Below are 25,308 nucleotides of genomic sequence, written 5' to 3'. Positions count from 1 at the left end.
TCTTTCATTTATATATATATTGAAATATACTCTGTTTAAAAGTAAGCTGCAATTATTATGAGACAGGGGAAAGCTTTATGTCCAAGGTTGGGTTACACCTGGGACTGAAAATGATGTTTTGGAAAAGAAGAGCAAAGAAGACCAACAAAGGGAAGGAAACATAAATTTTCCAAAAAAAAATCTACAAAACAAACAAACAAACAACCCAGAAGTACCCTGGAATAAAAACATGCACTTGAATGTTGTAAGTTATTTCAGCAGCCAGCTAGTTTTGCAGGTCAGCATGTATTACCCTGGCTTTTAAGGGTTTGAGAAACATTATCAGTGTTCTGAGCTTAAACTGAAATCCTTGAACTTTCAGTACCTGTGAGCTTGCACCTAAAATTCCAGCTCCTGGCAGGCACTTTACCAGTCACAAGGAGCCAGCATTAATGAGTGCCCTGGCATGAAGCAGAACTTATAGAGAAGCTAACACGTTCTGAGAAAGACGGAGATAAACACAGACAGCAAACCACTATCTTTGAGCCTCTTGTCCTTTAAGTTATGTCGAGATCCAGACTTCTATGTGTCACTTCGATGGTCTCAAAAACAGGAATCTTGTGTTTGCCACTATTCCAGGTAACCATCTCTCTTTCTGGGAAAAGATTTTCAAAGCTACTACTCTAAGGATCTGATTTGTTATAGATTTGTGGTTTGGGTAACAATGACTCCGACAGTTAGAAGATTTCCTTTAAGAATGTGTTACCAGAATCTTAGGGCATTATATATATTGGTTAAACATACAGATAACAAAATGGTTTATGACCTTAGTCCTATGTCTTCTTTATTTAGTTCTATTGCTATTGAAATATGATGTGATTAATATTTTTTTAACTTTGTTATGCTGTAAAATTTTTAAAAATCAGAAGTGTTATTGACATAAAATGCTGTGGCAGGATTAATTTAAGGTATGTTTACTGTTGCCCAAAGCCATACTTGAGGCTCAACAGTTTTTCAGTGCTGAACAGTGCAGACAGAACCATCTTAGAGTCTATTTTGATTCCTCTGCTCTAGTATCTCATTCTGACTTATCCCTGCATTTCTGTATCTGTGTTTCTTGAATGCAGTGTATCTGAAATATTTAGGTATGAAATATATTAAGACTTCACTCCCCATTTCTTGATAACTGCAAAGTCTGACATTGGAAGTGAGGTGGTAATAATGTAACACTGTGTACTTCTTGCTAGGGTTTCAAGGAAGTGACTTGAAAGTGAAATGCTGGCTTTATTTGTTTATCTGTTAAGCTGGATCCTAAATGATTTCATCTGCTCATAAATAAACTTTCTTTATGGACAAAATTTGAACGTTCATTTTCCTCTCAGTTAGTATGCAAGTCTATTTGCAGCATTCTAGCAAAAGAGAGTGCAACTCATTTTCTGTGCTTATAAATTGTTCATTACCACGCTCTCTGATGGCCAATTCATGACTCCATCTGCAACTCCACAAATCTCTTTGCCCAGACAAACTTGGTGGAATAAATATGAGGTGCTGAGGAAGATGAGTTTGGGATTAAGGGAAAGAAAACGTATCTCACACAAAATTTCCAAGTCTATGATTTTAAATTTTGTAACTTCTTACTTGTATTGATATTTGTATGTAGGGTCCAGGAAAATAAATACTTCACAGACCTCATCAACACAATGTTTAGGGCTACATATAAATAATATTCAACAATTTTTCTCATTGTACATGAAAATGGTCTCAGTTCAAGAGAAAGACAAACCTATAAGCAAGTCCTCTAGACAGGAGTACTTTCTTTCCTCTGTGACATGAGTTATTGTAACCTATAAGGCTCGACACAGAGGATAAGAAAATTGTGTTAGAATACTTACGGTTTGGGTCTTTTAAAATAAAGCAATCAAGGTTATTAGTTTTCCCCTCTTCTTTGATAAAGAGAAAAATGTAAATCTCAACAGGAATGTCAATGGATCTTAGGTTGACCTTAGCCTGAGAGCAGGTTAAAATCACTCCCTCCTTCGTTCATGTATTTAATATCCACTAATGCTAAGGGAATGGACTTCAGTTTTCATGTAGGGAACTTGATTCCTTTGCGTGAAAATAATATTCACAAGTAATGAAACTCCTTCCTCTAGCTAAAATGTGAAAATAAAGAAAAATGCAAGGTGCACAAAAGCTCTTTAGATAAAGCAAAATCTGCCTATAGAAAAAACAAAGTGTTTTCACACCCACCTATGGAGGTGTGTAGGATAGGAATCTGGCTCCCAGTATATATCTCCTGTCACTGCTGAGCTGGCGAATCTACCCAGAGATTTTTTTCAATTACAATTCTTTGCACCAATAGACTCTGCTGCGGAGCTTTTAATTAAAACAGAAAAACAAGCAAAATGATATCAACACACATTGTCTCTAGGCACTGTATTAAAGGATTAGACATGAAATGTTTGGATTTCATTGTTCTAAACATGTGTTTCAGTTGGTGCTATCGGACTCACCATGTGAAGAAAATGAAATGTAAGTAAATAGCAAGAGGCTCTATGGTTCTATTCAGCATTTTCAAAATTCAAAGAATAAAAATGTCTCAAGTCATTTGAGAAGCCCCAACTGAGTTTCAAACGATCATTATAATCATGCAAGAAAAATAAAAAGTAAATTGCTTTTAAATGTAAATGGCTCAATTTTTCTAAAAGCAGAAAAATGCACTTTCATTGTGATCAACTTTGTTAAATAAATAAGGGACCTAGTTGATTTCTAGGTATTTTTGCTCACTGCATTCTCCACACTTGAAGTTTTAAGTGTCCTTTAAGTTCATGAAAGAATCATGACTTCCTCTATGACTCCATCCACCTGTGTAACTCACAGGGATGATGGGAGACAGTTTTCTGGGTAATCTGGTTTCAAATATAAGCAAACTACCAAAGATCTAACCTGTATTATGTGTACCTTTCAAAGTGCTTTTGATATGTTATGTGAATAATTGACACTATTTTCTCACTTTTCGTACTGTAGGCTTAATTCTTCTCAGAATTCTATTCGGGAGATGGGGAGAAGGTGCCATTAATAGAGCTGCTGATGATTAACGATAACTGTAATGTACTGAGACTTTGTGCAAGTGTCAGAAAGCACTTCTGCCAAGCCCTATCTTCTCCTGGGAGCAGCCCTCACTGCCAGCTAGCTGTTTTTATCATTGACTGTTACCCTCAAGGCCGGGGTCTCCGGGCATTGTCTCCAGATTATGAGGCCATGCTGGGTGGGCTGCTTTCCTTGGCCCTGGAATCCTTCACCTATTTCTGATGGATCCTCCCATTATTGATCATCTGCTTATTAAATGTGTGCCACTCTTTCAGCTACTGCATGGCTCTCCATTGCTGTTTCTTTGCCTTGATTTTGGACTTGCTTTTTTCTCTGTCTTCTGGTGTTGGTGACATAATGGACTTTTGACTATTGGTGGACTTACCTAACTTTGGACCTCATGACTGTCTCATCTTGCCCTTTCGTCTTCTGCCTTTGACCCAGAATAATAGAATAAAGAAATTCATAATTGGAAAGGATCAGAAATGTTGAATCTAATTCCCCAATCAACATGACAGGAGAATATGGTATTGAGGAACTTTATAAGCTAACTTTAGAGTCACTGAGGCTACTGGCCTTTTTTTTGGGTGAAGAAATTGAGGCCCAAAGAGAATAACAAATTAATTGCAGGACTTAAATTAGTACTTAGGTACAAACTTTTTGGCTACATCATTTTGCATGTAAATGTCTGTTATATTAGTCATTATTTAATATCATGGCTTTTGAATAAAAACAAGAAACCACCTCAAATATAATGCAAATTAACAGAAAATTAAGACAGAAAAGGCAAGAAAGTGGCTGATTTTGTGGAGAGTTCGCATAAGGTAAGTAAATGTATTGAAGGTAGACACAATATTTCAAATATTTTGCCAACACAGGAAGGTGTTTGTGGGATCTATTATTAGTTCTATTTACATTTTCTTTCCAGAACAAGACTAATTTTTTCTGCTCTAACCCGATCAATTTATTTATTTATTTATTTATTTTAACATCTTTTTTGGAGTATAATTGCTTTACAATGGTGTGTTAGTTTCTGCTGTATAACAAAGTGAATCAGCTATTCATATACATATATCCCCATACCTCCTCCCTCTTGCGTCTCCCTCCCGCCCTCCCTATCCCACCCCTCTAGGTGGTCACAAAGCACGGAGCTGATCTCCCTGTGCTATGCGGCTGCCAATCAATTTATTTTTATAACTGCATTTTTAGTATAAACAATGCATTGCTAGACTTTTTGTGTATAATTTAGATATTATAAGTAATTTAGTGTATGAAATCAAACACGTCAGAGTCCCTCTGAAAAATTACACCTTTAATCTTTTCCCTTCCCCAGAAATAACCACATACACTGATGTACATGTATGTACATAAATAGGATATCTTACAAAACATAAATAAAATCATACACATGTGGGATTCTGTAAATTAATTGCATTAATACATTGCTGATGATAGTCTACCATATTACCTGGCTTGGGGAAGTTAAGTATTTTGTTCAAGAGTAAACAAGTAAAAGGCAGAGCTTGCATCTGGGCCTATGACTGATTCCTGAGCCTGGGATTTTCACTACAAATCCACACTGCATGTCCAATATTTAGATAAAATTACACACCTGGTGAAATACCTAGGGGTACACAATCCAACCATCCTTTTGGGTACTGTACAATTTACCCACCCCAGATTAATTAGGTCAGGCCACTGGTCTCTGGATGATATGATTTGGCACCTGTCCCTCCCCCAAATTATTGTAGCTGAATTGCATTCCGGCTTCTGTTAAGAGTAATTTTTACAGAAAGGACCCATGAAATTTATTATTGCATTTATTCTAAGAGTACTGTGGGAAACATTGTTCCTGTTGTTAAAGACAGCCTCTTTATGAAGCCCCATAGTTTGAATTTGTCTCTCATTTCTATAGCTGGAATAGTTGTGCATTTGGTGAATAATGCTGCCTGTTTTTGTTCATTTTAGAGGATACTATATAACCAGTTCTTTCTTTCATCCTATTAATTGCTAGAAAGCTTAGATTTACTACATTCAGTTTACAAACTGATCTCACTTTTGGCTTATTCTCTTTGTCTGCTACTCTGTGCTCTCATTTCTAATTTTTTTTTGTATTTTTAATATTTTCTTAAAGCATTTTGGAACACAGAATATTGAATCCATTCAGACAGTAGTCCACATAGTAATATGAGGCTAGAGATGAATTTTACTCTCCCCAGTTACAATGCTGCATAGTGGTAAGAGACATGAACTCCACAGCCAGACCATTTGGGTTTAAAGCCTGCCTCTGCCACTTCCGCCATCTTATCATGAACAAGTTACTTAATCTCTTTATGACTGAATTGTCTCAACTGTAAAGTAAGGATTATAATAGTGTGACCCCACTTTATAGCATTTTAAGTTTGAAAGTGAGTTAATTCACATGAAGTTATACAACTGGTTTAGAAGAATGCCCAGCACAGGAAATTATGGATAATTCTAGTAGAGGAGCCAATGAAACAACTTTGCACTCTTCTTCTATTTATCCAAGTAATGAATTTGCAGTTAATCTTAGGTCCACAGATTCTCAGCACTGAGAAAAAACAATTAAGATCAACTAGTTTAACCATCCCTATAGAGCAGGAATTATCTCCATACATCAAAGTAGGGCACTGGTTGTTCTGGAAGGGACGGAAATTATCTCCTTCGACACCTACTTCTAGAGAGCTCTGATTATTGGAAATGTCTTCCTTAAACGTTATAGTCAGCTCTCACTTCTCCTGGATTTCTTTTTTATCTTTTTGGCATCCCCAACCCAATTTGATCAAGCATAAGTAAATCTCTGAGTAAATAACTTTTTCTACACTGAAGATCTTGCACCTAAAATTTAAATATTTAAAATACTGATATTGTTCAGACACTTTTAATTTTTTTTAAGAACTCAAAAAATTTCTGTTTAAAAATTGAACTTGTAAAAGACATGGAAACAATGGTGAAGAAGGAGGCACATGGAGTCAGAAGACCTCTATTCTAGTTTAAGTTCTTTGGTCAGGTAGTGACCTCCCATTTCCCTTCCCACTGTGAGTAGACACAGTGTGCAAAATCCTAAAGGTGAAATAAATGATCCTAAAGGAGCCTGCAGTTGTGAAATTGTATGACCACTTTGCATTTCTCCAGCTAACTGCTTCCTGGCCATTTTATTGCATATCAGTAACTTCACCAGTGTGTGCACAGGGTCAGAAAAAGGAAGTAAAGTAAATAAGTTTGGATAATTGTTAGCACTTGAAAAAAATATTGAGTGGCTCAATAAGAGCCACTCAATAATTGACACTTACTGAGTGTCAAAAAGAAATGACATAAGGTAGTTAATATTTAGAATTGACATTTTAATAAGTATATGGTCTATTTTTAAATGTAAAGGAGAGAAGCAGAGATTTATGTATGGAGGAAGATAAAGCAATCCATACTTTTTTCTGGTCATAAGCTTAGATTTCAAGACTCAAAACCAAGAACCTTGAGCTGTTTTATTGAGCCAGGACACCAGGAGTATTTCTCTACATACATCTTTAAAGTGGGATACTACATTTTAAAGATTTTTTGTATTTATAATATATTATGTAAAAATTTTATGACTACAAAAGTGATGTATGTACGTTATAAAAATTCAAAGAATATAGAAATACTGAAAATATAAAGTGCCTCACAATACCATCTTCAGGAGAAGCAAGCATTGTTAGTAATTTGGTATATATGTACACATACTAACTGTATAATACCTATGTAGTGAAATCATTGTATTTACATAGAAGAAAATATACAAAGTAGAATTGAGTTCTCTGTATTATTCTGTTTAATTATAAATATAAATTCTCTTTGATAAATGGATAATATTCCTTTATAAGGATGTTCCATTAATTATCTTTATAATCCTTTATTGATGATCATTTGTTTTAGGATGTTTTTGAAATTTATACTTCAGCTGCCATTTTCCCCCCTGCCATTTGTACCTATATACTTGGCTAAACCCGCTAGGTGCACACACACAGAAAAGTCTTGTCGTCTGGGTGACTGACGTTTGTCTTAAATGTTTGTGGTAAAATTTTCAAGTTGATACTTCACATATGTTAAAAAGTCATTTCTGACTAGTATAATAATAAACATGACACACTGCTTCCTTAGAGATGCTGAGAGCAATAAATTAGCTGACATTTAAAAATGCTTTCAAGCTGAAAAGTACTAAGTATTATTTTAACAATGGCCGAAGAAGACATGATTAAGTACAGCTCTATCTCAGAAGTTTATCAGGCTGTGATGAACGGTTTTCCACTATTTAATGCTAGAATACTTTAACAGCGGCCCATACACTAAGGTGTGAAAAAAGTCCATCAGCAGACATACATTTAGTGCCCGTGTCTGATATAGTGAGGGACTCTGGAATGAATAGCACTTGAGTGTCTATCCCTGGGGAGTTAAACCTCCTGAAAATTACACTGTGAACTTTGTTTTTGTGTCATCTTTTTAACCTAAACCCAGGAATGACTGAGTTGTGCCTAGATACAAAAATGGTTTAACCATCCTAATGGAAGATCAACTTCTAACTTCTTGGTAAATGGTATGTGTGACCACACACACCCATTTTACTTTTATTCTAATTTTTTTCTCCAACCAGTCTACAGGCCTGGTTTAGTAATATCTTCCTTACCAAGATATTAAAGGATAATAGAGATTATGAAATTTCCCTGGAGAATTCGCAGTTTGAAAAACTCTAGGTCTCTGAATAAACAGAATACTGCAATGGTTATCTGCCTAATGCCTAACACCTATGACATGTTAGCCCTGAAAAGATAGTCACTACCTTCTCAATGCACAACAGTATTCATAACTCTAGAATCAAGCCTATTACAGTGCAATTATCTGCTTACATATCTGACAGTTTCACATTTACCTGTATTCTCAGTGCCTTAAATGAAGTGGACATCCAGTAAACATTTGTGTAATTATGGGGGGTGCAGTGGATAGGTGATTGTTGAGGAAATAAGTGTGGTCAGAACAAATACTACGGTCCAGAAGAATAATCCTTGTCCCTCTAGAGGTCCAGCACTAACTGCTCTTCCTTTATTACCAGGTGCACAAACTATAAAGATCAGTACACAAATGGCTGGTATATCTGGTAAGGACACCCTCAATTTGTGTTATAAAACCTTTAGTGGTGTATGACACTCCTTTTCCTAAATAATTGAGATAGAATATGAAATCATAGAGCATAAGAAAACTTTAGGGACCATGTGGATCAACAGAAACATCACTTTCAGGTTGTTGGCCAGTGTTTACTTAAACACTTCCTATGACAGGGAACTTACTTTTTCTTTTTCTTTTGCGGTACGCGGACCTCGCACTCTTGTGGCCTCTCCCGTTGCGGAGCACAGGCTTCGGACACGCAGGCCCAGCGGCCGTGGCTCACGGGCCCAGCCGCTCCGCGGCATGTGGGATCTTCCCGGACTGGGGCACAAACCCGTGTCCCCTGCATCGGCAGGCGGGCTCTCAACCACTGCGCCACCAGGGAAGCCCGGGAACTTACTATTTTTAAGAATAATAATTTATTCCCAAGTTGGATATTTTTAAAGGTGAAATCATTGTTCTTTATCTTGAAATCTCCCAAAATGACTCCTCCACTGATTTTAGTTCTGACCCTAAAAGCCATTCAGAATATGACAAAAAAGGATTGTTATAACTTCCTAAATCTTGGCTTCTGTATTTTCAAAACTAAACATTACCAGTTCTCTCGATTAGATGGTTAGCTTCTCAAAGACAGAGACCCTGTCTTGTCAACCTGTGAATCCCCAGCTCCAACATCTAAAATCTATTTGGTCACTTAAGGTACTAGTTGAATGAATGAATGGATGGCTGAATGGAAGGAATAATGGATGAATGAGTTAAGGAATCAAGATGCTGCTCTTTTGAACCACTGTCCAATTTCTAAAGAGAAAACAGTTAAGATTACCTGGCAAGACTGACCCCCTGTAAGCTCAGTGAACATTCCAGAGTCAGTGAAAATGTATGAGTGGTGGTGGGGGATTGCTTAAGGAATTTGGCCTCCCAGATTGCTTGTATCCAGTCTTGTTGAGTTTTTGCCCCTTTCCGGGAAGTAGCAGGAGCTCTTAACTTCCCAGAATGCTCCACCTCACTCCTCCCTTTCTTCTTCTGGCATAAGGTTCTTGCTGCTGATTTTCCTGGTGGCTCTTCTCTGTGGAGCAGTGCTCTTCTGCCTCCAGTGCTGGCTGAGGAAACTCCAAAATGGTCCCCGAAGACGCACCATGGCTGTTTTTGCTGTTGGAGACTTGGACCCTGTTTATGGTAAGCTGTCTACACACTTCTAGACTTCCTCTCTGGAAACCTTATAGTTTTGTGTGGGTTGAAAATCTAATCTGTGAAAAGCAGATTTGTAAACATAGAATGAGACATGGTTTATTGAAGACTCAAAGGTATGCACTGGGGAGAGAGTCTGAATGAGAAAACTTCAGAAGAAAAAGACCCCAAAAGAAAAAAAAAAAAATGTGTCCTGGGGAAGTGACTCAGAGTTGAGTATGGGGATAGAACCTAAACACGTCATTCAGTCAACAAGCAGAAGGGAAAAGATACACAGGGCTGGACACTCCAAGTAAATGGTAAGGTTTAGGGTACAGAAGAGCATCTCTGGGATTTTAATATCCATCTATCCTACCCCGTGTTCATAGTCTCATTTACAAAGTTCTCCATGACTCACTTACCTGCAGTAATGTTGAACAACAATTTACACATTGTCTGCTGCCACTGCAGAGCCTGAAATACTGGAATTGGACAGGCGAGTGTCAATACTCATGTCCTTTCTCCCCAGACATATTGGCAGCATCCTGATCTTGTCTGCTCCCAAACCCCACCCCCCAAACCATGCCTTTCCTATTATTTTCCAGTCTGCATTAAGAGGTATGAAAAGGAGGAAAGTATGGTCTTGAGTTATGTGTAATTGCTAGCCTCAGCTGTAAATAGAAAAATGACAATTTTCTGATTTCTGGGAAGTGACAATTGATAGTTTATTTCTTCATGTTAAGCAGTGTCCTCATCCAGAGACCATCTGTTATGAAACTTTCCTGTTAAGACACTGCACTATATACTACAGTTGCCTCAAGAGTGCTTGGTAGAGATTAACAGCTGCCCTTCAGAAATTTGGATCAGCATAAGATTTTCAACAGAGCAGGACATGTCCTGGAAAAACTAACAGCTAAATAGGAAATGGGGTAAAAATAAACTAAAAAGTTTTAATATCAAAATTCAGTACTTTTTTTTTTTTTTTTTTTTTTTTGCGGGACGCGGGCCTCTCACGGTTGCGGCCTCTCCCGTTGCGGAGCACAGGCTCTGGACGCGCAGGCTTAGCAGCCATGGCTCACGGGCCCAGCCGCTCCGCGGCATGTGGGATCTTCCTGGACCGGGGCATGAACCCGTGTCCCCTGCATCGGCAGGTGGACTCTCAACCACTGCACCACCAGGGAAGCCCATCTGTGTTGTAACATTAGTAAGGATAATGATTAAATCATTATTTAACCATTATTTAATCATTATTTAACCATTAAGATAGGATAACCATTAAGATGGGAACTACTATTGTAAATAAAAGAAAATGCATCATACTCTTAGCATAGTACAGTTCTTGCTATATAGTAATAATACTAATACTATTATCACTACTAATAATAGTGACAATCAATTTTAATGTGTGTCAGGCTTTGTTTTAAGCACTTTACATTCATTTAGCCTTGTTTTTATAGATGTAGATACCATCACTAGATTTTAATGGCACAGCAGCAAACTGAGGTGTAAAAATATTGTGTAATAACCTAGGAGTAGATTATTCAATTAAATAAATAACCCCTTAAGAAAAGTGTTGAACCAGGAGGTGAGACTTATATTCTAAATATGGCCCCACCCTTCACATATTATAATAATATTTGAATTATTATATTATGGAAATTCATGATTTGAAATAAATAGAATGCACTCCAAAGTAATAATTTTGAGTAATCTACATATGGATTCCAGTGAAGCAGCTATTGCCTGATATGTAACTACTCGTGGAATCATTTTGATAATTGTGGCATGTTCTTTGGAATCTTCTCAATGGTATTGGATCTTAATCCTTTAAGAACGAGATCAGCACATTTTTTATATTAAAGGCCAAAATATGTTTGACTTTGCAAGCGTGTGGGGATGACTCACTTCTGCAATTATAGTAGAAAAAGCAGCAAGAGACAATATGCAAATGAATGGACATGTTTGTGCTATTTCAATTTAATATACAAAAACAGTCAAAGGGCCAGATTTAGTTTAAGGGTGTAGTTTCTTTTTTAAAGGTGAATTTATGGTTGTTATTATTGTTTTGGGAAGAAGAAGCCAAATCATTCCCAGAAAGGTAAAGACCCCTGTGAATAAAAGAAAAAATATAAAGAGAGAAATGGCTATAAAATATTACTGTTGATTTCCTGTGTGACTCAAAAACAGTCTTTCAAGCCAATACTAATAGAAGACTTCCCAAAGAACTATTGGAATAAGTGCATGATCTCTCAAGGTGATCAGTTTCAGGAAGAAAGTGTTTGTTTTTTGATATATAATGGCTTGTAGTGTGCATAATCTAAAGTCAAGAGCTTTGATTTCAAAATTAAAAATTTGAGAATGCCTTTCGTTTATTGCATGTGTATACTTTAATTGAAAACTTCACAACTTGATATTTTTACTATTCATCATAGAGATGTTGAAATTAATTAATTGTGTGAGTTGCAGTTTACAGAGCATACATATAAAATAATGAAGTTCAGAGGTAATACTTTAATGTTTCTAGTGATATTTGCATATCTCATGATGGAAGCATTAGCTAAAATGCCATTAGTGTTTACAGGAATCTTGTCTTCTGATCTTCCAAAAGGGATATTTCTTCTGGTTTCAGCTGTTAAGTTGTAGGTGCTTCTTTATGGCTTAGTCAATGATGGTCTAATCGGTTCATGAGAGCAAATTTTCTTGGTGTAATGACTAAACTATCGTGGCAGAGAGTGATATGGTTGTAAATTTTTTCTCAAGGGAACAAACAATTTTCTGTTGCTCCAGTGATCCAAGAAATGCCAGATTTTATTAGGCAGTTCATGTGCTTCTGTTTTATGCTGACTAGAAAGATTATATCTCCACCTTTCTCTTTCCAGGGACAGAAGCAGCTGTGAATCCAACTGGAATTGGAATGCACCTTCAAACTCAAAATCCTGAATTGTATCATGTTCCATGTTTTGGTGCTTTAGGCCCCCCACCTCCATATGAAAAAATTCTAAAATCAAGCCGATTTTAGATCTGGATGATTAATTGAAACTCTTAGAAATATTTTTAATTCCAAAACATAAAATTTAAGAACAGTTCTTTCATTTAGTGGGAATTCCTAGGGATCAATTAATGTAGTCTAAAAAGGACAAATAGACAAAAGCATGAATGTAGGAAAAGAATTTGGAGCATGGAGATGTTACCCTAGTAAATTAGTGGACTCTTGGTATGTCACTGCTGCTTTATACTTTTATGCTCCTAATCAAGTTTCTCCATGTACTCAAATAGGCAGTACTTAACTCAAGGAGTGGCTTCCATTAAGTTTAGGATTTTGCTGTCGTACACATCACAAATTTTTCTGCCTCAATCTCTATTTTAATTTGACCTCTTCCCTAGTATGGAGTCAGTAAAATTATCATAATTTAACAGTGACCCAAATAGAGATGCATACATGTCCAGACCCAGAACCAGAAAGAGAATATTTGAATTAAGGTGAGGGGAGAGAGTAGGAAGAAGGACAATTTGGAGTTGAAGGGTGAAGGATGAATGAAGAGGAAGATTAAAAGTTCAAGGAGTTGTACGTCACAGCCTGAGAAGGGAGAAAGTGTTGATTGAAGCTGAAGGAGACTACTTAAGCTGTGAGGCACATGTAATCCCACAGTGTGGAGAAGCAGAGGCTCCCATTTTATATGAGTGAGTGCAGACTCCAGAGCCCAAGACCAGTGCCTCAAGACTTGGCATTTCTTAGCAAACCATGGTAAGAACGCTTGGCATAGATATCAGTATTCCCATTGAGGACTCTAACTACAGAAGTAGCAGTGAGATATCATCAAGTGACATTTTTGCAGTGGCCATGAGCAAAGGGTCCAGGAAAAGACATCCGTGGCAGACGCCATATGGTCTTTGTTGAACAGAATGGTTGACATCTTCACTTGTTAGTCTAATATACCTTTCAAATTTAACTTTGACCAAGCTTATCTCCTAATATCTTCCCAAACATGTTTATCCAAACCTTCCCTATCTTAATTGATGGTAATAGCAAGCTTCCAGGTGCTCAGACCAAATAACTTGAGCCTTGAGTTTTCCGTTTATGTGACTTCCTACATCAGGAAATGCCTTAGCTTGGCTCTACCTTCAGAATAGTTCTAGATTCTAAACATTTCTTACGCCATCTCTGGTGTGAGCCGTGTACTGTCAGTTCTTCCCTGGATTACTGTAATAACATCTAAACGGGTCTGTTTGCTCCCAGCTTTGCCGTCCTATATTCTATTTCCAACACAGTAACTAGAGTAGGATTCTTATAGCATAAGGAGGATCATGTTCCTTAACTAAACTCCATGACAACATATCTCACTCAGAAAATGACAAAAGTCCTTGACACATGGCCCTAGAGGATCCCTATGCCTCGCAGTTCTCCCTTCTAGTGACTCTCACCCTTACTCATTTGCTCCAGGAACTCTGCCCTCAAACCTGCCAGGCTGTACCCAACCCCCATTTGACCTTTCCAGCCTTAGCGCTTTCTGTTCCTTTTGCCTGCAAAACTCTTCTCCCAGATATCAACATTGCTTCACGCCTTCACCTCCTGTAAGTCTTTGTTTGAAAGTCACTTTTTCAGTGAGGTCTTCCCTGATTACCCTACTTTAAATTGCAATTTCTCCCAACCCTAGCACTTTCACCTCCTTGTCTCAGGTACACTACTCCTTTTCCCATAACATCTATTGTCTTCTACTTATCATCTTCTACTATACTGCATAGTAAAATTCGCTTTATAATCTGCTGTCAGCCTTCCCTTGCTAGAACATAAATCCATGAAGGAGGGATCTTTGTATTATACACTAATTTATATCCCAAGCCCCTAAAGCAGCCTGGGACTTAGTATGTATTCAAACAATTTTATAAGTAAAGCTCACTAGTTCTCAAAAGTTCCAAAAATAACTGGATGGGAATTTGACGGGAATGAAGCCTTACCAAAGTGACTGTGACTAAGAGCCAGGGACAACTGACAATGCTGTATAACTTTAAGTTATACATGGTAGATTGAACATATCCATTCTCTTCTTAAACCCATGAAGATTATAGTAAAGGAGTAAAAGGGCTTTTTAATTCACAAGAACAAAGAGAGTGGCAAGAAGATGATGAAGAAAATTAGCAACAAGTTTTAGTACATGGAAAGATGTCTAAGATAGGTAAAGATAGATAAATCATAACTGACTGGGGTTTCAAGTTTCTCCGCTATGCTAAAGGACCTATGGAAAGAAACTGAGAATAATCAAGCAAATTCCTGCTGTACCAATGCAGAAATGCCCAAGAGTTAGAGGCAAGAGAGGTGAAGAGAATTTGGGGAATGATGATGAACTTCATCTACAGGAAGATAGCATTGAAGCCGCCCAGAGAAGAGCCAGTTCCAATCAGAACATGACAGTGAATAGCTATAGGAGAATAAGAGGTAAGATTAAGGAAAAAATCTGTGATGAAAAGGTGGTGATAAACTAACGATTGGTAAATGGAAAGTGAAGAAACTGAAAAAACAAGGTGATTATAAATCTATGAAAAACAAAAGTTGGATTAACCACCCAAATGGTTAAGTTGTGAATAATGTAAATAGTTGATGCTGAATTATAAAATGAGGGTTATTCATATTGACAGTGTAGGCAGAGGAGGAAAGTTTGAATGAGGGTTAGGGTTAGAAAGTAAATCCTAATCTCAGATTGTGTGGAATCAATGAATAATATCTAAATTTTTTAAAAAATCAAGAAATAGTAGTAAAGTACATCATGTGGAAATATCATAAATATCTGAAACAAAATGCCAAAGAGTTGAAAATTATTTCCTCAAGAAATAGTATTTGGAGATAATGCTGTGTGGGAACAGGTAGAGCAGAGATGTGTTGATTTTCATCATGAGCCTATAGTACTATTTGACTTTTAGAACTAAATGCAAGTGTTACTTTAATAAAAATGAAGTTAAATAAATAAAGGTTTGGCAGATTTATACTTTGCAGTTGCAAACAAACAGAGGAAATCATATCACAAGGGAAAAAGTTAAACATAAGTGTCTTTAGGTGGTGGAGCTATGGGTGATTTTATTTTTTATTCACTTTTTTGGATTTTTCTAATTACTCAATAACATGTGTACATTACTTTTATAATTGAAAATCTCAGCAAAATTCTGTTTTAAAAAAGCACAAAACACTGCCTTCATTTAATAGATGAGAAAAATGGGCTTTGGAAATATAATTGACTACTCAAGGTACATAGCTAAGTAGTGTGAGACAAAACTAGAGACTATTTTGATCTTTTAATTCCTGCCGCAAGTATTTTTTCACTATGATCTTTTATCTTCAAAAGTGGTTATAGAAATTAACATCAGAGTATGTGGGTTATAATTACATTTATTTCAAATATGTAACTCTAACGAAAGAGATTTTGGTCATATCCTATAAGCTATGTATGTTAAAATTCATTCCAGTTACAGAACAGGCAGCAGTTATAATTAACACATAGAAAAGTATAAGCACATCTGGAAACAGGGCTAGTGATTCAGCAGCTGGAGTTTGATGAAGACATTAGTGAAAGTCAGGGTTGAAGCCGTCAGAATTCATTTTTAAGTGACTTGCATTTTATGTGCCAGTGCAAGTCTAACCAAAGTTCATGCTTGGTGTGTGGTTGGTTGGTTTACATTTGGGGGCTGCGGAAGAAGTGTGGAGTATAGGCTGTAAGCGGTTGGGTAGGGTTGACAGAAAATAGTTTGTTTTCAGAGAAATTTTCTGACAAAGATTTTTTATCGAATATCACGGGTCACATTTTAATTTAATGTCTTAGAATACTTACTGAGTGACTGCTGTATGTCAAATATTGTTCAATGTTCTGGATGTATTTCTCCGATAAACTTTGTTAGTATTATTTTTCATGATACTAGAGTTTCCACTACTTTAATCTGACCTCCAGACAGAGACTTGAAAGTTCCATAGCAAGTGCCCTTTATGGTCCACTGAAAACTACTGCAAATAACAAAATGATAAAACTAATTTGGGTTATAAGATTATTATGATATCTAAAGTAGAAAAAAAAAGAAACCTGTGTCCCTTTCTGTCATCTCATTTCTGAAAATCTTTGCCTGCATCTTAGTTCATCAGTAAGTCATTAAAATTCAATTTAACCTGGCATCTCAGATTTTAATTTTGATAGGACTAGATTTTCTTTTTCTTCCCATGTTAAAGAGTCTTCATTTTTTAAAAGGAGGTTTGTCTTACTGCTGAAGGGTGTAGCTTTTTCTTTGAATGTCCAGCAGAGGGCATGAAAGCCTACCCATGATTCTAGCCCAATGGCTAGATTTGATTTAATGGCTAAAGGAAAACCATGAAGCTAGATTTTTGACAACTCTAGCAGAATGAAATAATAATGAGGTTCACATTTGCAAAGAGACATTTAGTACTTTAGCTCTTGTTGCTCACAATGAAGCTGAGCGCCAGATGAGACACCTGCCATCAGAGAGTCTAGAAAAATACTTGTACTTCTGAGGGTGACACTTGTAAGTTTGAGTTGCCTAAAAAGGCAAGGTAATTTGTGTATATGCTCCTTATGTGGTCTATGACAGCTACAGCACTGACCCTATAGGTCTAGTCTATTACTTTTCTACCTGACCATGAGTTCCCCTTTAATTTTCAATTTTGTAGTTCCAATTTGTTTCATTTGTGTTAGGAGCACAACTTTTATAAAAGACAACTATAAAATTCAGTATCTTTCATGGAAATGAAATAGAGCTAGGATAAGACTGAATAGCATTCAGCTGGACAAGGAAATGAAACTCAACCAGAATATTATATTTAAGGCAAAATGTGAAATACTTCAGGTGTGAATAAGAGAAAATGACACCATGAAAATGTGTTGACTATAAGGCTCCACTTTCAATAGAGAAAGATTTTTTTAATCAGAACAAAGAAAGGAAATAGAGTATACATTCCAAAGGAATCTTTCACTTTTAAATCCATTTTGCTTTGTGATTTTGTACAAAATAACAATACAAGCTTTTTTCTTCCTGCTTAATACTACGTCTTGGAAAAATAGTATATATTTTTTTGCTATATTACTAAATGTAGTTCTGGGAAAATGAAATGAAAGTAATGTCCTTTTACAAAATGATATAATTTGGTGATAAACAAAATGTAATTTATATTTGTGCATTTGGAAATAGTTATTTTTCCCCTTCTAAAATTATGCCAGCCTAGATCTATCTGATTCATGAAGCAAGTAATGTATATCAATCAAGATGTCAGATTTTTATATTAGTAAGATGAAAAATGGTATTGCTCAGAAGCACTGAAATTATCAAAGAATTCAGGTGTCTTAGTTTCATTCTCATGTTTATTGAGGAAAAGTTTCCTCTTTGGAAAATCTGTTTATGGAATGCAGTAAGCAAAACTTAGAGAATTTCCCTTTCACTAGTAATTAATATAATTTTGTCTCTCTTTATATTTAATAAATTATCAACTTTAACTTTTTTCATCGAATATGAAACCTGAATTCATCTGTCAATTCAGATTATTCTCTCATTTATGTATCTAAATCTGGATAAATTTATACTGTTAAAGAGCCTTAGGTACCACTGACTAATTGCGTTTTAGATTTAGAAGGTCTGGAGCTATTATTTTTTCATGAAGAGTATTGAGAGACACAAAATAAGAAAGCCTAGGGACTGATTTTAAACAATCAGTGGACGATTGCATGCTTACCTGATACCATGTGGAATGCTTGTCACCTGTGACATGGCCAACAAAATAGATTGATGCTATATGAGGAGAGTTGGATGAAGGGTTGGGAGGCCAATCTCTCAAGGATACCAAAACATTACTGAGGTTCTAAGGTCTTTCTGGAGATAAGGGTTTCTTTTAAGGAGAGTTTGTGGTTGAAAGGACTGCTTTGATAAGCTGTGTAAGCCAGTCAAAGGACACACTCAAGTAACAATAGATGGTCACTAAAAAGGGTAAATCTGTGTAACCCCAGGAACTCTGCTTTGCTGTTTAAGGTTTAAGTGTTTGGGACCAAAACTAAACTGTGTAAGGCTTCAGAGGAGAGTTTTTCTACTTTATAAATACAGTTTTACTATAAATTTATTAGCATAAGGAGAGGATTCCACTAAGAAGAAAACAAGAATTGACATATGCTCAGAACAACCAGTACTGGAACATTAACTCCATGTGATTAAGCCTCCATTGTGTTTTTAACCTCCAATTTTTATTTTCCAATAATGCATTTTATTCTTAGTTTCCTTCACCTTTATTTTGTCTGTTTTAGACAAGGTTTGCTAACTGCTTCAGTTGCTGCTATATTAACCAAATTAGCTTATTTTGTTTTTATTTACTAAACTTGAAGCTTTTCCCTTCACCAGTAAAATAAAGTCTCCCTCTGATTTCCTCCTCTAATCAATACTTCTTGCTCCATAGTTTTAGAAAACAAAGGCACTGTATAATGTAGTTTAAATTTAGTAGAAGGAAAAGACATTTTTCAGACAATTGGAACAAAATAGACATTGGGAAGAATGATATTAAGGATTTGTTGTTTATGTTGTTGACTGTGATAATGGTACTGTAGTTACATTGTTAAAAAGTCTTTATCTGTTTTATATATATATGTAAAATAAGGTATTTATGAGTGAAATGATTTGATTTCTGAGATCTATTTTAAATAACCAAATAAATAAATACTCTTATTTTCTTAGTTTCTGGCTCTGGAGAAAGCCTATAGGTTGAATTTGAGCATATGCCCATTTTTCACTTGCTAACTCTAATTCTAGCCTGTGGCTCTACTTTGCCTGAGCAATGAAACTTAATAAACTACTGAACCTTTTGCTTAGCATATATTTTATTTTAAGGATATTACGTTGATTAGCCCATTGTATACCAAAATTCAGTCAGCCAAATATGGACTTACCCATTTTTGATAACCCAAAAAGCATTTTTACTTATTTTTATTTAATGTATTTTAAAATCAACTCAGTTTCAAACTTAAATGTATTTAAATGAAAAGTTCAAATTGTATTCTAAGTGGAAAACATGTTTTTTCATATCCACATAAAAATAAATAGATGGCTGTAAAATAAAAATATTCAATGTACCACCTAAAAATATTTCAAATGCCATGGGTAGGAAGTATAACACACTTTGAGAAAATAAATACATGTTTTGAAATTGGGAATAGATCATAGCAGGGTAGTAAAAACAATAAAAAAATAATTTCCATCTGCAGAAATAAATATTCAAACAATTAGTGATTATTTTTTAGTTTATCAACTGTACTCAATTTAGTTAAATAAATGCAAATCAAAACAATAATATGATATCATTTTTTAACCCATAAAAGTGGTAACAATATTAAATGTTGCTAATATCTTATGTTGGCAAGGATATGAGGAAACAAGCCTTTTTATATACCACTGGGAGAAGTGTGAATTAGCATAACATTTTTTGGAACCCAGTTTGGCTATGTGTATCAAAAATGTTAATACATATTCTCATAGATTCAGCATTTCTGCTTTTAGACACAGTTGGAAAGTAATTCTATAGTTGTAATCCCATAAGAAGGCAAAGATGCTTTTAAAAGAGTATTCATTGCCACAGTGCTTATGATACAAAAAGCGGAGGAAGTAATGGAGATGTGTAAGGGGACAAATTAGACAAGTAATGGTACATATGAACAAAGAACTATGCAGCCATTAAAAAGAATAAGGTGATATGGAAAATGCCAATAAGTATAGTTAACTATTAATTTTATTTTTAAAGGGAAGATAAAGAGTATGGTGTATACATTTTCAAAGGATCCATATATGCCATAAAATTTATTTTCCTTGTAAAGACATAAGAAATATGTGATAGGTACATCTTTTGGGAGAGAGGTGGTGGGGGGAAACCATGGAGGTGGGTAAGAGAGACATCGTTTAATACTTACATTTCTGTACTGTTAATTTGTGAAAAATCTTATGCACGTATAATTTTCCTCTATGTTAACAAACACTCTCTGGGTACAGGGATAAATGGTGTTTTTGTTTGTTTGTTTTATTCTTTTCTGTTTTAAAAAAGTAAAGATTACTTCAATAAAACTTTAAATGACAAATCACCAGCTTTTTTGAACGGAAACATAGAGTAACCAATATAGGACTGTGTATTATATTGTTTTCCAATTAATTACAGCATATCAAGGGCCAACATTATTCACTGGAGAGTAACTACTTGTAGCTCAAAAGCTGCAGAACCTGCTCTAGGAATGCTTTTTCCACATAATCCCCAGTTTATCTCCTTAAAATGAAAGTGGAATTATTCTCTCCAGCATGAGGATGTTGACATAAAGAAACAAAACCAAAAAGGTAAAAGAACTGATTTGAAAGAAGATGAAAGTGTAAAGGAGAAGATATGGTAGGAATATTAATTTGGGAATGAAACTTATCTCTGTGATGGTGAAGTCTGTCTTCAATAAGACTTTGCTCCTTGGGTGATGCCTCAAAGCGGCTGACTGTAGGAGGGAAACCAGGATAGTTATCCTACAGAATAAAACTAGCGCCTTATGACCTTGGCTTGCATTTCTAATGGTGGCATTGAGGGTTTTTTAGCAAACATCTTCATCTCCATTTTCCTACTTGGAAAGAAGGAAATACTATCTTCCTAGGGTTTTCATTTTAAAGTTAACTTGTGAATATATTGAAACCTCCTTATCCCAATTATGCTCTGAGGACATTAAACTACATGTAATTTTCAGCACATTACTTGCCCTCTCTTGATTCTATTTCTTTGTGCATGTTTTCCTCTTTACACAGAATTCTTTCCCCTAATTTGTTTTCTTTGAAAATGCCTGTCAACTTTCTTCATGCAACTGAAATTTCCCTCCTCTATGAAGCCTTCCCTGACTCCACAGGCAGATGCAGAGATTGCTTGTTCCATGACATTCCATACATACCCACATTATAGCAATTATTTTATTGTACTCTAAGTTTCTTCTTTTTTTATGCCTCTGTCCTCTCTGCGTCTTTGGTTGCTTGAAAACGTAGAGATGGTCTTTCAATAAAACTGCACAAATGTATGCATTAATAATGGAAGGAATAATCCAATGAACAAATAACTGCATACAATGGATACAAATAAAATGCTTAGTTTCTCCAGGCTAGGGTATTATCATCATTCACTCACTCATTTATTCAAAAATATGTATTGAAGGTCTACTATGCATCAGGCACTGTGCCAGTTGCTGGGAACAGAGCAGTACACAAAGTATAAAATGATTTACCCTTTTAGAGCTTGCAAACTTGCAGGAGATCACACACTCATAAGTGAAGTGCAATGGGGGCAATGAAAGCAGAGCCCTCAGGTGTTAGGCAACCTAGTCTAGTGGAAGTCAGAAGAAGTGATGTGTTACTAGAGATAGGAAGGATGATAGGGATAAGAACTGGAAAAGGAAGAAGCTGTTCCAGAGCCAGAGGCAAGAGAAGCATGGGGCGTCTGAGGCAGAGAAAGAAATGCAGTCTGGTTGGAGGGTGGAGCAAAGGAGAGAGTGCTAAAAAAGAAGTAGGAGAGGTACCCACGGACCAAGTCATGATTGACCTTTAAAAATCATGTTAAAGGGCTTCCCTGGTGGCGCAGTGGTTGAGAGTCCGCCTGCCGATGCAGGGGACACGGGTTCGTGCCCCGGTCCAGGAAAATCCCACATGCCGTGGAGCGGCTGGGCCCGTGAGCCATGGCCGCTGAGCCTGCGCATCCGGAGCCTGTGTTCCGCAACGGGAGAGGCCACAACAGTGAGAGGCCCGCGTACCGCAAAAAAAAAAAAAAAAAAATGCTGGCTATGGATACTATTTATTTTGTTCTTTAAATTTATTCAAAAACACTTGGATTCATATTTAAATTAAGTAGCAAACTTGATCCCCAAGGTGAATAAGTGACAGAGATTCCTATTGTACTTAAAAAGAAACAGTTGTTCATGCTTTCAAACAAAATGGGAGATTGAATCTTTATGAATCCCAGGCACCCATGAAATATAACCTACGTTTAGAGGACTTAAACTCTGGAGACCAAAGAAAAACTCTTCAACATTGTACTTCAATTGCTCTACTTGATTTTACTCCCGGTAAGTATTGTGTATGTAGGGGTGTGTGTGTGTGTGTGTGTGCGTGTGCGTGCACGTGTGCATGCACAATCAATTGTGAATTATATATTGATCATTCTGATATCGGTATATCTGAAAACTGTAAAGTTTATGGTACTATGAACAAGGAAATTATATGGTGAAGGGCATAATTGGAAATCTGTACAGTTGTATCATCCTATCTCCTTTTATGGAAATTATCTTTACCCAGATATTTTTCTAAAACTGGTTTTCACCCTTGGGTCAGTTAAGTGGGATGATGCAAGCTGCAGAGGAATCATCTAGGAAGTATATTAAAAATAAATCTGAAATTCCGGCATAGTATTATTTTTGATCTGGATGATGATTACATAGTATGTTCACTTTGTAAAAATTTATCAAATTATACACTTATTCTCTGTGTACTTTTCTGTATATATGTTATACTTAAATACAAGAAAGAAAATACATAAAAGAATATACAAGAGATCACTAAAATAGTTTAGAAGAAAACAGAAGAGAATATCATCATGATTTGGGGCATACAAAAATTTCTTAACCAGGATACAAAGAAATTATCATCATGAAGGGAAAAAATGATGAACTGGACTACATTAAAAATAACTTGTCATTAGAAAATTTCATTAATAAAGTGGGACAGCAGCCCACAGGCTAGGAGAAGATATTTGTAACACATATATCTGATAAAGGACTCAGATCAAGAATATATAAAGAACTTCTTAAAGAAAAAAGAAAGTAGAATGATTGGCAAAGAAATTGAACATATAATTCACTAAATCGAATATTCAAATAGATAATAACCATAGTAAAATATGTATGGCTTCATTAGTTATTAGGAAGATGAGTTAAAAACTACAAATTTTTATTTTTTGACCCCCTACATACCTACTAGAATGGCTAAAATGAAAGAAGATAGATAATATTAGGCATTGACAAGGATGTGGAACATCACGTACTGCTGTGAGCGTGTAAATTGGTATAAGCACTTTGGAACATGTTTTGGCAACATCCACTACCCCTGAACCCAAGTGCACCTGTGATGGAGCAATTCCACTCTGAGGTATCAGAGAAGGGAAGGTATAGCTCTCCCCAAATCATATACAAGAATGTTTAAGCATAATGATTTACTGTATAGCACAGGAAATTATACCCAATATCTTATAATAACCTATAATAGAATATAATCTGCAAAAATACGGAATCACTATGCTGTATACCTTAAACTAACACGATATTGTAAATCAACTACACTTCAATAAAAAACAGAAACAAAGAAAGTTCATAGCAGCACTCTTTGTAATAGCTAAAAACTGGAAACGTACCAAATGTCCATTACCAGGAAAATGGATTAAACATTTTGTTGTGGTATATTCTGCAACAGAATACTGTACTGCAATGAAAATAAGTGAACTGAACTACATGAAACCATATAGATGAATTTTGAATCTTAGGACATAATGTTGGGTAAGAAGTTAGATTCAAAGAATTAAATATACAGTAGTCCGAAAACAGACAAAACTCATCTATGGTTTTGGAAGTCAGGATAGTGGTTACCCACAGAATGGTGAGGGTAAGGACAAGAAGGTGGGGCAGAGGGAGCTTCTGGGAAAGGATAATCTATTTATTGACATGAATACAGATTATGCAGGTATATTCACTCTGTGAAAATTCATCTAGCTGTAAACATGTACTTTTCTGGATGTACCTCAACATTACGATTACGGAAGAAAAATTTTTTAAAGTACTGTATCAAGAAAACACAGGAGCCGGTTTAAAACAGCCCAGGCAGACCAAAGATGAACAATTTAAGTATCATAATAATAATAGTTATTATGGATTAAAGCACATTGAATCAATGGTAATCTGTAGGTTCATAATGACACTCAAATATAAGGAAATATTGAAAAATAACATGCATCACTCTTTGAGCTAAAAGAAAGACAGTACCTCCTTACTTTCCCAGGATTTAATTATTAATGGGCCTCACTTTTACTCTCAAATTGTCCCTGTTTGGCTGATAAATTACATATTATCTCACTAATAAGTCAGCTCCTTATTTTGTATTGTGGATTGATAAATGAAAGGGAAGAACTTTAAGCATTTATCCTGCCTTTTCAGGGTAACTAAATAGACTCAAATGAAGAGACCAAGGCTTATTTTACAGAAGAGTTTTTACTACAGATGAAGATAAAATAGAATTAGAAAACCATCTTTCTACAAACTATAACAAATGTTCTGACTCCAATAAAGATTATCAATTGTTAAAAGTATTATTTTAAAATTATTATTATGGTTGATGGAGAATAGGATATTCCTATGGTTTCCAAAATAACACCACAATAATCACTTGTTTTTGTCACTGAAGGAAAAGTATGTACAACTGAAGAATGGAGAGATCAGATTAGCATCACCCTAATCCAGCGAACAACTTTATCATAATTAAGGCTTCCATCAAAGACTTTTGATTTAAATTTCAATTTACTGAAAATACAAGGTATAGAGAAACAAGCTAAGTGACATCACCAGACAAATCCAGAAGGTGGAATAAACTGTAGGAAAACTGGTTCAGTTTTGTCTTTTTTTTTTTAATAAACCAGGGAGGGTGAAAAAAACGTAGCTTGATTAAAAGAGACTTAAGGGGCCTAATAATCAGAGGAAATGAAAATACTGGTTTAAACAAACCAGTAGTATGGTGCATTTTGTGAAACTTGGGTAAATTTAAACATGGATTGGTTATCAATAAGATGAAAATTTATTGCTATGAAAAGACAATGATAATTAATGGGGCGAAATTAGGTTACAA

The 25,308-nt window shown here is 35.7% G+C and overlaps 1 protein-coding gene across 1 annotated transcript; it reads left to right on the top strand.

Annotated features, from left to right (window-relative positions):
- The first annotated feature begins 543 nt into the window (after positions 1-543).
- Positions 544-12,412, top strand: TMEM207 (transmembrane protein 207). The gene is made up of 5 exons (XM_067737154.1): positions 544-618; positions 2,474-2,511; positions 8,174-8,218; positions 9,260-9,402; positions 12,273-12,412. The coding sequence occupies exons 1-5, from the start codon at positions 544-546 to the stop codon at positions 12,410-12,412; spliced, it is 441 nt and encodes a 146-aa protein (XP_067593255.1).
- The last annotated feature ends 12,896 nt before the right edge of the window (positions 12,413-25,308 follow it).

Source organism: Pseudorca crassidens, chromosome 5 (genome assembly GCF_039906515.1).
Source record: "Pseudorca crassidens isolate mPseCra1 chromosome 5, mPseCra1.hap1, whole genome shotgun sequence".
NCBI lineage: Eukaryota > Metazoa > Chordata > Mammalia > Artiodactyla > Delphinidae > Pseudorca > Pseudorca crassidens.
This window is presented reverse-complemented; position numbering and strand designations above follow the sequence as displayed.